The sequence below is a fragment of the Seriola aureovittata genome, chromosome 18 (assembly GCF_021018895.1).
Source record: "Seriola aureovittata isolate HTS-2021-v1 ecotype China chromosome 18, ASM2101889v1, whole genome shotgun sequence".
NCBI lineage: Eukaryota > Metazoa > Chordata > Actinopteri > Carangiformes > Carangidae > Seriola > Seriola aureovittata.
Window position 1 is genome coordinate 22,181,655 of NC_079381.1, and position 12,861 is coordinate 22,194,515.

Below are 12,861 nucleotides of genomic sequence, written 5' to 3' on the forward strand. Positions count from 1 at the left end.
GTCCATCACTGTGGTCCAGTGCAGACACTGTGGTACAGACATTCACATCCATGGTGGCTGGAGAATTAATGCTAATGACTCTGGTGATTGTCTGACTTTTCAGGTCGTCTATCAGGTCACAGTTTTTGTACAGAACCTCAGACCTGCATATAAAGTAAAGAAATGTCCTGCGTTCTTTATTTATAAATCATTTTCCTTGTAGGTGATGAGACACGAGAACTCCAGTATTTTGGAGCTGGATGGTAAAGAAGTGTCTGAATTCACTCCATCCAAACCTCGTGAGAAGTGGCTCCGCAAGAGGACTCATGTTAAAATCAGAGTAAGATCTTCTCTCTCTCTCTTTTACGTTTATAAATGCGTCTCCTACAGAAAATGTTTCGGATTGAGAGAAAAAAACACTTGTTATCCAAGTGTTATCCTGATCCAGATTTGGTTTCAGAAGTATCGCAGTACCAGATAGCAAAACTAAACTTGTGCTCCAACATGTACCTGGGTCCTCGGCCCGAGTCTGGCCCGTGTATACTTCCACATCTGGGCAGATTCTGGCTGTTATCCTCCGATTCAGCTGGAAGATAGATTTTCTGTTTGTGCGCCAGAATTGGTCCAGATGTGGAAGCAGAATCTGACAATCATCGTGTAAATGGGCCAGATTTGGGCCGAGGATCCAGGTGTATAATGGGCCAGAAGAAAAACAAGCGTGTGGCCCGAGTACGGGTCGGATTTATTTTGCTCGGTGGTTGTAAAAAAAAAAAATTAAATATTAAACTGCTGCATCTTTAATGCAAAACATGAAAACTGATTCTACTCTCAGAAGACAATCTCTTCGTTGCCTGAGAGGCAGAACTCAGGGCAAAAAAGACTGAATTATTTGTTAGTGCTTGTAAAGCTTAAACAAAGTATTAATATTTTGATCAACTCATCTGGATCTCAGCAGATGAACAGTAAAAAAAAAAAAACACTTTAGAGAATAAATGAAATCAAAGTGTAAAAAATAGGAAAATGAGGTTGTGATTTCCTGTTTTCCCTCCTCTGTGTCAGAACGTGACGGCGAACCATCGTGTAAATGACGCCGTGTTCACGGAGGACGGGGCCCAGATGGTGACGGGACGTTTCATGTACGGCCCTCTGGACATGGTTACCCTCACTGGAGAGAAGGTATTAACACGTTCAGCTGTGACCAACCAAAAAAAATAAAAAAAGACGTGTTATGTAACGGCGTCACCATCTGTGTCATTAAGGTCACTCAGCTGCAAAGTGTCGTGTTTAAAAGATTGGTTTGTGTGTGTGTGTGTGTGTGTGTGTGTGTGTGTGTGTGTTTTTCTCGCAGATTGACATCCACATCATGACCCAGCCGCCCTCTGGAGAGTGGGTGTACTTTGACACGGAGCTCACCAACAGCAGCGGACGTGTCTCTTATGTAATCCCTGAGAACAAAAAGCTGGGTATCGGGGTGTATCCTGTCAAAATGGTGGTCAGGTACGCCACGTCACTGTTATTTCACACTTTAAAAACATTATACTCCATGCATAAAAGCATGAAGACGTGTGGTTCAGCGGTTGTTCAGACCAAACATGAAGAAGAAATGTGATCTGAGTGACGTTAGCATTAGCATTTTGTAGAGTCGTCAACGTGTCTTCTGGTGGCGACTGTGACAAAGAACAGAATCTTCTCAAGCTCCTCAAACACATTTGGCTTGTGGTGGAAGTGGGAGATTTGCAGCATGAATGTTTTGGCAGCAAAATTAGTTTCTAGCAACAGCGTTTAATCCACAACACAAAGACTTCAGGCTGTTCTGGGATCCGGTGTTCGAAAGGTGAACATCTCCCTTCATAATAACTTTTCTTTTTCCATCTTTCTCTCCTTTCCTCTGCTGTCTCTCCACCAGGGGCGACCACACATTTGCAGACAGCTATCTAACGATTTTACCACGGGGAACAGAGTTTGTTGTGTTCAGTATCGACGGGTCATTTGCTGCCAGTGTGTCAATCATGGGCAGCGACCCAAAGGTTCGAGCCGGAGCTGTGGACGTGGTGAGGTAAGGATCACACCCAGAACTCCCTGTAGGTCTGTTCTGCAATAATAATGAACAGTAGATAACATAGCAGTTATCTAGATAACTTAGTTATACAGGAAACTGTATAAAAAGATGCTGCTAGTGTCTTTTAAAGTCACTACATGAAGACTTTCAAACTTTTCTGACGGCGTAAGCGAGAAGTTCCTGAAGGAAGCGTTCGGGGCCCTGTTCTTTTTTCTTCATGCATGTCTCCTGTGGACAATATTATCAGTATTTTTATATTTATTAATGAGCCTGCTCTTCTCATTTATAATTATTTGCAGGTACTGGCAGGACTTGGGCTACTTGATAGTGTACGTAACGGGTCGTCCTGACATGCAGAAGCAGCGTGTGGTGGCCTGGCTCTCTCAGCATAACTTCCCCCACGGCATCGTCTCCTTCTGCGACGGGCTGGTCCACGACCCGCTCCGACACAAGGCCAACTTCCTCAAATCCCTCATCAACGAGGTAAAGGGTGGGGGGCCGGTGTGTTTGTGTGCATGTGTGTGTGTGTGTGTGTGTGTTAGTGTGTGTGAGGCAGTGATACAATGAAATCCCTCTCTGATCCAGGCCCACATGAGGATCTTTGCGGCCTACGGCTCCACCAAGGACATCTCCGTGTACACGTCGATTGGCCTGCCTCCGTTCCACATCTACATAGTGGGGAGACCCACAAAGAAAATGCAGCACCAGTGTCAGGTAAGGAGAAAATCCTTTTAGCAAAGCTGCCTCATAATGTTTCACAGATCATATTCATGTGCTCATATTTACTGACAGACAGTGAAAGCACATTGTTGTTGTTTTCGCGAAGTCGGTGAGGTGAAGCGATGGTCATGAATATGGAAGTTAGTTCCTCATTTACAACATTTTAACCATCTGCTTGTTGAGACAGACCTAACCTTGTGTAAACGTCTTTTTAATTTGGTACTTAACACTGTTGGACAGCCAATCAGAGTGAGACATCGCTAACGCAAAACATCTGTGACTTTTATTGATCCCTCTGAAAAATAAAAAAGGAACGAGCAGAACAGCTGGACGTTACAGAGGAAGCGAGTGTCAGGACTGATGAATAGTGGACAACTCCCAAACCTGCTTTACAAACATTTAGAGGCCGTGCCACGAATAGTTTTTCACTGACGTTTTTCGAGTATTTTGAAACGATTCTCAAGAGCAAAGATGATGCTCTACCAGATCAGTGAAACTGGACTCTGAAAAGAGGAGTTACAGAGAACAGGGACAGACTGAGAACCAGTTTGAAGCTATAACATTTTGTGGCCCAGGAGGTCTGTGATATTTTCAGTCAGTGGTGGAGGAAGTATTCAGATCCTTTACATAAGTAAAAGTATCAATACCCTGATGTTAAAATACTGCATTCAAAATCCCGCTTAAGTAAAAGTTCAGAAGTACTATCAGCAAAATGTTATATATGATATATTATCATAAATGTCATTATTAGATTGTTAATACTGATGCATCCATGCTGGTTTTAAATACTATATACAGTTGGTTTTTAGGTCAGAGGTTCCCAACCGAGGGGTCGGGACCTTCTAAAGGGTCACATGATAAATCTGAGGGGTCGTGAGATGATCCGTGTGAAAGGAGAGAGGTTTTTGTGAAACACTTGATAATTTTACCTTCAGTTTAGATGGGAAATGTCTCTTTGGTGCTGACAGCTCATAAACATCTGAAACGTGACAAGAGGCTTCGACTAGATGCTTGTGTAAGGAGTCACAAAGATAAAATATGTAAATATATTATACTACATTACTTCTGTAAATGTACTTTTTTTATTATATTCCACTTTTTTCTCAAAGACATGAAAGGTTTTTATTATTATTGTGTGTATTGAGGATTTTTAGACTGTCCATAAGGGATTATCAAACCAAACCTGATCATATATTTCTAAAGAGATCAAAACTCCAGCAACAGCAACAGGAACTTTATTAGACCGACGCGTCCTTCATCTGGTCTGAAGGCCACAAGCCCAAATGCATCGGTCTAATAAAGTTCTTCTGTTCACTGCAGATGTTTCTGGAGTTTTGACCTCTTTTGGAAGCAGGTGAAGTTCTGCGTGAAACCTTTCTTTGTTCCCTGATCGTATATTTCTTCCAGTTCATCTCGGACGGCTACGCCTCCCACCTGTCCCAGCTGGAGTACAACCAGAGGACCCGTCCTGCCAAGTCCGCCAGCGCCCGCATGGTCCTCCGTAAAGGCAGCTTCGGCCTGGGCGCGGCCGGAGGAGAGTTCCTTCGTAAGCGCAACCACATCTTTCGCACCATCTCCTCTAAGCAGCCCGGCGGAGCGGGGTCGGCGTCCCCCAACCAGCCGGGCCGGACTGAGCGTACGCTGAGCCAGTGCGAGATGGAGCGGGAACGAGGGGTCGCGGGAGCAACGCAGAGGAGTATGAGTATAGCTGCAGGGTGCTGGGGTCGCAGCGGGAGCACCAAGGAGGGCAGTGGAGGCTTACTGGGCCCGAAATAGTTCAAAAAGGAGCTAAAGGACCCGGCCTGAACCACCATGATCTCTGGACTAGACAAAGAGAGGAAGTGGTAGGAGGGTTTGTATTTTAGAATAAGAGACAGGTGATTGATTTAGCATAAACAACACATTGATTGGATCAGAGGAGAACAGGGGAGGAGGGATAAAGAGGGATCTGTCCAGGAGGAGTGGACCAATCAGGCCAAGAGGGATCCAGCGAACAAAAGACAGTTGTGTAGCATGACTCTTTTACAGTAATACTTTTATAGGAAACATCACTAACCACTGAAAAAATTGACAAGGAAGGATTTAGTGAAATATTGTAAGCCTTAAACTAATCTCGTATAACGGGACTCCCTCCCTCTCCCCCTTTTCTCAACACACACACACACACACACACACATATACAATACGCTGTCCAAGCATTCACACTCATGAGCTCAGGACAAACCGCAGAGCCAGACTCATCTTCATCTTCAAACAGTCGAGCACGGGTTTCAGGCTGCGTTGGTTTGGCAGCCATGGCGAAAAAAAAAAACAAAAAAACAATGACTTTCACCTTCTGTTTCCGTCCCGCTGTCAGCTGAGCGACGCGTCTCACACACTCTCCCCCAGCAGTGACTGGCAATAAGTACGTGAAGAAAAAACCCTCACAATGCAAAAAGAGGAAAAGACGAACCACGGAGGAAGGAAGGAAGAACTTTTGGAAATGAAGATTAAAATCTTAAAGAGTCAGGTTTTCCAAATTACAAAAATATATATGTTCTCTTTTACCTGTCGTGGTGTTTATTCAAACAGCTTCGGTTTTATTCTTCCAGAGCGAGAGATGTCTGTCTGCCTCCAGCCCAGTACTATAGAGGAGAACTGTCAGTGGAACTACTTTCTACTTTACTCTATGAAAAACGTTAAGTTTTAAGTCACTTATTATCAACGTATTGATTATGATGACGTAAACTGAGTGCTCCCTCTCTTTTAGCTCTGTGTTCGGTCTCCACCGGCTCCTGAAGAGAATATCTGACTCTGTAGCTGCTAAATGCTCCGCTATGTTCACCAGCTGCTCTCTGACTGTTTTACAGATGTTTCTCTGAAAACAGCTGCTGCTGCTGGAAAAAATGATGCTGATGAAAGACGCACCTCTGTATGAAGCAATACAGTTCAACAGCAGCACAAACCACATCCTCCACAATGATCATACAGGTGAATCTGCACCTCTCTAACACTGAACAAACTGAATGTTGTAGCCTTCATGGAGGAGGATTTATTGCAGCGTTAGTTTAGGTGTTCCTAATGAACTGCCAAATGAGTCCCTTAATATTTTAAATTTTCAGCTCCGTTCACCTCTGTTGTATTGGGGTGGAAGCAGAGACAGATATCTCAGAACCTGGGCACATAAAAACAAAAAGTGAAGATGTAGCCAGATACCACAAGAGGTAAAAGATAAAATATGTATTTATTTTAGAATTTGGGTGAACTGGTCCTTTAAATATGAGAGAACTGGGTTTGAAATCTTGAAATATATTGTATCACAGAGGAAAGTACTTCTTGTCTTAGCCAGAGAACTGTCGAGTTCATCACTGATGTGCGACTTATACTTACGTCCAACTGCTCCAGTTTTCATTCCACCGTGTGTGAGACTCTGTAGTGTTTATTTCAGTGTGGCCTCTGGGCCGTCCAAGGCCTTAATATCCAACCAGACACTTACTCCACAGATGGACCAGGAAGCAGGAAAACAGGGCATGCAGCATTAAAGCAACAACTGAAACTCTGTACAGTCCACAGCAACAATCCCTTTATATATTCATCTGCTTGCAATACCTCTGATCCGCCTGTGGGTGGAGTTCTGTTTCCCACATGTGCTGCTGCTGGTAGACACTCCTGTGGTGTTCCCCGGCTTTTTGCTCTTTTCTGCTCGTGTGATATCGAACAGGATGGACCCGGATGTTTCTGCCGAGGAGCCTGTTTCATTTCAGGCTGGACACTCGGTGGTGGTGGTGGTGGTGGTGGTGGGGGGTGTGGAGGCGGGGAGTCCCACTTACACTGACCTGTGAGTCCAGATGGACCGAAGAATGGGGCTGGAAGTGATTCAGCATGAATGTTGTAAAGGCTGGATTGATCCTTTTCAGTGGTGAATGTATAGGTGGGGAGAAAATCGCCGGTGTCCTCAAACATCATTTTGTTGTGTCTGTCTGCTGAACTGTATATTTTCATTCAAAGGGGACGTAGAAGAAGAAGAAGAAGCCGCCTCACATCTTCACTCCAAAAACACAAACCATGTGCATAAAAGAATCTGATTTTCCACCCAGGCCACTCTTGCTCAGTAAAGGAGAGGTTTGTCAAGCCTGTCTTAAAACAGACAGGTGCACAAATGTACGTTCAAACAGGTTTTGCTTCTTGTAATGATTCTTAATGGGGGACAAAATCCACAGTCCTTGGTCTGTGCAAATATGTTTTCAGTGCATTTGAAACTTTACATAAAACTAATATAAAGATTAAGCAAATCAAGTGCATATCTCCCAAAGTGACAGTGGGGGGGCAAAGAGGGATTTTCTCACTAAAAATGTCCTCACCTTATTCAAGATATTCACCTGGTTTTTCTAAATCAGACTGTTAAGGGTGGAAATATTCGGGAACCTCACTATTTCATTTAGATTTGAATCCAATTCTTCAGGGTCGTGATTCAATTTAGAAATTATTCTCAATTCAAAATCGTCTCTGTATGATGGCGTAGACCTATAAAGTTTTGACAAAGTACTTTAATTAAATCCAAAATGTGTAAAGTGTGATTGTTTTGGAAACTGCAAATTAATTCAAAACTGTTTTTTTCTCCCACCCCTACAGCTGGCTGAAGCCTCATATTAGCTTCAGATGAACGTTTGAATATATTTTTGCACAGAAAGTGTATTTTGTCCCGTATCACTTACACTTGAAACGCTTGAGGAAAAGATCACAGCCGGCAGGAAGAGCAGGGTGATTACAGCCTGTGTCAGTGTTCAATCAGACACTTGACCAATGTTTTAAGACAGACTTTGTGAACCTATTCTTTAAACCCATGAAAGCTGTTAGAGTAAGTTGTACCTCCTGTTCATTTCATTTTTTACTATGCTGTTGTTTTATGCCTCGCTTCCACACTGCACAGGAGTGTGTCTTGTTTCCACTCCCTGTGTGATGATAATGTCTTCAACCCACCACAGAAGCCAAAATCATTCTCTTGATACTGTAGTTTAATCAACTGTGTAACCTCATTGTTGTTTTTTGCACTAGTTTACAGTGGAAATAGACTGTAGTTACCATCTCATGTTGCTACGTTTGAACACCTCTGTAGTGCATGACACTTTTTATTTATTTCAGGGTATACTCTATGTGCAGGTGCACATGTCTGTACATTTTGTCAGGATATGAAAATAATGCAAGTAAATGTGCCAAACATGAAGTATTTTGATTAGGGGTTTTCAAAGTCTGACACTGAGACAACTGCGCCCTCCAAAACCCTCCCCTGTCCTCCAATTGTCCTTTTAATACTGTTTATCTTACTTCTAATTAGTAGATAAATATGCTCCACGTTTTGAAACTACAGTTCCCATAATGCTTTGGGGATGTAACCTGTGAGTGTAATCGGGCGGTCATGGGGTCAGTGAGCTTTGTTATGTCAAGATAACGGAATATTTATCCAGTTTTTCGGGAAAACAAATCTCCGTTATCCGTTATTTCGAGATAACGAAATAATTATCCGTTACCCGGAGTTAACGCGATAAAAAAATATTTGCGAGTGTGGCCTTTCTCGGCTTCCGTAGTACATTGTGGGCGGCAACTTTAGCCCTGTTTTTAAGCTAAGCGTTGTCTTCATTTTGGCAAGTTGACACAATTAAAGCTATGTCGAATTAGCGATTAGCAGTTACTGTTTGCAGTGTGTCCGTGACTGTACAGACAACTTACAGTTTATTACTTTAATACTGTAGAAAAGTTAGAAACGCGATGATTCTCAGGCAAGTTCCGGAGTTTTAAGGAGCGACCATTTCCCCCCTTTTTATAAGTGGCTGTTCGGACGTTTATTCGAACATGGGCGTCGAAGATAATGACATCCACAGAAACTGTAAGTCACAATGAATCTAGAAATGTCTGTATTATGTCTGTGTGTGCAGATTTGACTGAGTTATGACTCCGAGAAGGAGTATGATTTTTAATGCTAATGGCGGCTATCGCAGCTAAAGCTAAAGTACCTTAATTGCACTTGACCACGTTGGTAAACGGGCCAAACCACAAAGACTAAATCCCCATTGTTTTTAGAAAGCCATCATCTCTTTCAACACAGTATCTTTGTCTCATGTCTGTTTGAAAACCCCTTCATTTAGACTATTCAAGCTTTTACTCTAGGAAGAAGGGGACATGTATATGTATATTTGGGCTTTAGGTGACTGCATCTTTACAAATCTGATGTTGTCCATGTCTGAGAAAGAAAAGAAAAACGGCTTTAACAGAATGATGAATCTGTTTTTAAAGCTTTTCCTTGAGGGGCAGAGGTCGAGTGAGTTTCTGTAATCATGGACAATAAGCTGTTTTGCAAATGGACCTTTGCATTGAGTTTCTGTTGTGCTGTTGGTGGCAGGCTTTTGGATACAAACACATTGTTCCCCTTTGGCCTTTTGGCTGCTGAGTTGAATGTCTCCACCATTTGGATCCTGAGTCTGTTCAGGAACCATGGATATGTCAGTGTACATAATGTAAAGATGTATATGTAGGACCTTATATGGTTGAGAGTTATTTATTTACCTAAAGCTCATGATGTTATTATGGAAATTTCAGGTGAAATATATTTGAAATATGTAGCATTTTTATTTTGGCGGTCATTAATGCTATGGACCAACACGGGAAGGTTTTTTGTTTTTACCAGTGCAATATTATTGTTCCTATCACAGCCAGGCAAAATAAACCACTGTCACAGCAGGGGCACAATCTACACCAATACAAGCTACAGGCAATTCACAGTCTGAGATCACACACACCACCTGCAGTTGTGTTTCACACCTAGTGAAAACTATTTGTATTCGAGCTGCTGTTGTTGACCTCTGCTGTCTCTTTACAACAATCGCTGAGCGTTTTATAGGACTTACTGTACCTATTTTTCAAACTGGAGTATTTTACAGAACCTTTGAAATATAACTTGAGACTGGTTTTTCAGTCAGCAGCGGGTGCATGATAAAAAGTTAAAACCCCATAATGAAGCAGCTCTATTTAACAAGCTGTTGCATGTCATCCAATCAGATTGGAACTACTTAATCTACATGCTTAACAATAATAAACCAGTTATGTTGTCCACTACGTCCTCACTGTTTGATGATATATATATGTATATATATATATATATATATATATATATATTTCAAAAATTCAGCTGGTTATATTTGAGATTATTGAAATTATTGCCACTTTTGGATAAAATGTAATAGACACCTACATGTTAATCTGCAGTACACAGTCCAGTATTAGTTTTAATTATTGACATTTTACAATAAAACATTTTGGTATCACTTTATAGCAAGGTGCCATTTATGAAAGGTTTATTAATGATTAAAGCAATAGGTTGACATCATAGCAGAGAGTTAGATGAAAAGATCAATACCCTTCTCATATCTTTCCATTCAATATGAGCTAAAAGGAACATCTGTTTAGCTTAACTTAGCTTAGCATAGCATCAAGACTGGAAACAACTAGCCTGGGCCCCCGGCGACAGCCCTCACATAACCCACCATATAATATCTAATTTAATTCTAATTTTGTTTTTTGTACAGATTGAAATGAGACATAATATGTTAATTAGGCAAATTTTGTTTTCTTTGGTCAGAGCCCTGTTTCCACCATTGACACTAAAATAAGCTAATCTGCTGCTGACTGTATATTTAATGAACAAATATGACAGTGGTATTGATCAATGTTTGGGTTGCCAGGTTGTGAAAAATCTCTTTGACTGATTAGACCATTTTGACCACTGACATTACATCCTACTAACATTTATAACTGCAGACTTGATGATTAATTATTTACTTTATTATTTGATAAAAATGTCGTCTCTAAAATATTAAAATCAAAATAAATATAATTATTTGAAAGCTTATTTAAATAAGTGAGAAACCCATGAACATTTACTAATGGGTTACCAACATTTATGACAGTATTTTAACCAAATATTAAGGTTAAACAGCAGCCAAAGGTATTTTTCACAACCTGGCAACCTGAAAGTTGTCCTTATTGATGGGTTTTACTGTAGTATTATTAGAAATTATATTAGTAAATTGTTTATTAACCATTAATAAACCAATCACAACCTTTAGCCTTTAAAAAGGATGCCTTATTATAAAGTTGCACCAACATTTTATGTGAGTTATCATTATTTAGAGGTTGTTAATTATCCCACAGCAGCAGGAAGATCAGTCATATTTTGTACATACACAACTGTAATAAAGCATCACAAATACTATAGAGCAGTAGGTCTGTGACAAATATTAAGGTGTTAAAATATATGGTGGCAATAATTCATATATATTTTGGATATATGCAGTGTTTGAAATTAGATTCACATGCTCAAATTTAATAGTACTATAGTAATACTTTATTTTAATCTCCTTATTTAGCATTTATAAGCAGTATATCAACACTTAATAAATGTTTTTTTAACACACTATAATGTAGTAATAAGCAATTATAAGGCCACTTTTTCAATGTATTAATACGTAACTTTCTGCAGTATGAAGCATCCATAATTAGATAATTAACAGTTAATACTTATTACCATAGCATAACATAGATACAATCATATGTCTATTGAAACAAATTTAAAAAACCTTTAAAAATCTGCCTGTGAATTTTTAAACGTGCATAAACAGTTGTTAAATGCTTAAAAAGGATTTATTCACATATAGTTGCAGCTTTTATGTTATGTAATTTATTTTTCAAAGCATTAATTTACTGTTTATACACCAGTTATGGCGGCGTCAGGCTGAGTTTGATAAATATATTAAATACTCATTTAAGTTCTTATATTTGCACATGAAACATTAGAGTTTATTAAGTGTTTGTATACTGCTTATTCATGCTAAACAGGGGGATAGTGTATACAGGTGGTCATGACCCATTTCTACATGTTAACAGTGTTACCCTTCTATCCATGACATTGATAAACACTGATCAAAACACTGTGTATTCAATCAACGACAGCAGAGTCAGAATAACTTCTCTGAGTGATTGTGACTCGTGTTGTTGTTTTCAGACATAGGATACAGTAGGTACTGATGTCTCCTAGTTCACACCGTATATGTCAGAAGCTTGACCTCTGACCCCAGCGCTCTCTACCATTGTCTGTACTGTGGAATAAAACCAATTGGACGGTAACTCGACATGAGTATGTGTGTTTTTATTGGATTTTTAGTGGATGTTGGTCGTCCAGAGTCTTGAAATTTTCTACAGACGTTCATGTTCCCCAGAGGATGAATGTTACCAACTGTAGTGATCCTCTGATTTTTTCCCCATAGCGCTACCTGCTGGTTTACATTAGGTTTTTTTTTTTTGGGAAGCATCTCAACAATTATTGGATGGATTGCATGAAATTTGGTACAAAGATTCATGTTCCCCATAGGATGAATTGTATTAACTTTGGTGATGCAGTTATTATTCCTCTAGTGCCAACATCAGGTTGGAATTTTAATTTGTTTATGACCAAATACCTGAAAAACTGTGTTTATTGTCAATTAGCAAATGTTAGCTATAGCTGTGCTGAAGCATGTACGGTGGTTAGCCTGTTGTAAGATCAGCATCACACAAATTTGTAATTTTATTTGTGCTGATATTCCTCTTGAATACAAATATATGGATACATCTTGAATACTGTGCAAATTCTTTCCGCATTTTAGACACTAAAAGAAAAGTTAGGGTTCCTGTAAAAATAATTAAAAAAATAAAATAATGCAATGAATAGTTTTTATTTTGCAGTGAACAGATAAAAGCTCCCAGCACCTGTAAAGCTCACTGATCAACACGTTTTATCTTGTTTTAAAAACAGCTGTTTCGGTTTGCTTCAGTTAGCTACTTCTGGTGCCTCTTAACCATTTGCATTTCTTTGTAATAATTTTTTATCAAGTCATACTTGTTTTTTATCTATTTGTAGTTTTTTGCATCTCTGAAGTAGTTTTGTGACTCTTGCATGTTTTTCATTTCTTTGTAGTTATTTGATTGACTTTCCGACAAGAAATGTGAACAGACTCCATGGGCCCCAGGGCCTATGCCTGGTGGGCCTGTTCTGTAATCCATCCATATGTTTAGTAATCCATTTTGATTCCTCT

The 12,861-nt window shown here is 40.0% G+C and overlaps 1 protein-coding gene across 3 annotated transcripts in view; it reads left to right on the top strand.

The window, feature by feature from the left end:
- The window catches only part of LOC130186086 (membrane-associated phosphatidylinositol transfer protein 2-like), a 52,023-nt gene extending 39,619 nt beyond the window's left edge, over positions 1-12,404 (top strand). For all 3 annotated transcript variants that reach the window (XM_056402817.1, XM_056402818.1, XM_056402816.1), the window contains 7 exons: positions 203-319; positions 1,039-1,155; positions 1,328-1,476; positions 1,886-2,035; positions 2,338-2,521; positions 2,624-2,752; positions 4,166-12,404. In XM_056402817.1, coding sequence (XP_056258792.1) covers positions 203-319; positions 1,039-1,155; positions 1,328-1,476; positions 1,886-2,035; positions 2,338-2,521; positions 2,624-2,752; positions 4,166-4,534 — 1,215 coding nt within the window. In that variant the 3' untranslated portion in view covers positions 4,535-12,404. The remainder of the gene's footprint in view (positions 1-202; positions 320-1,038; positions 1,156-1,327; positions 1,477-1,885; positions 2,036-2,337; positions 2,522-2,623; positions 2,753-4,165) is intronic.
- Positions 12,405-12,861: the final 457 nt, after the last annotated feature.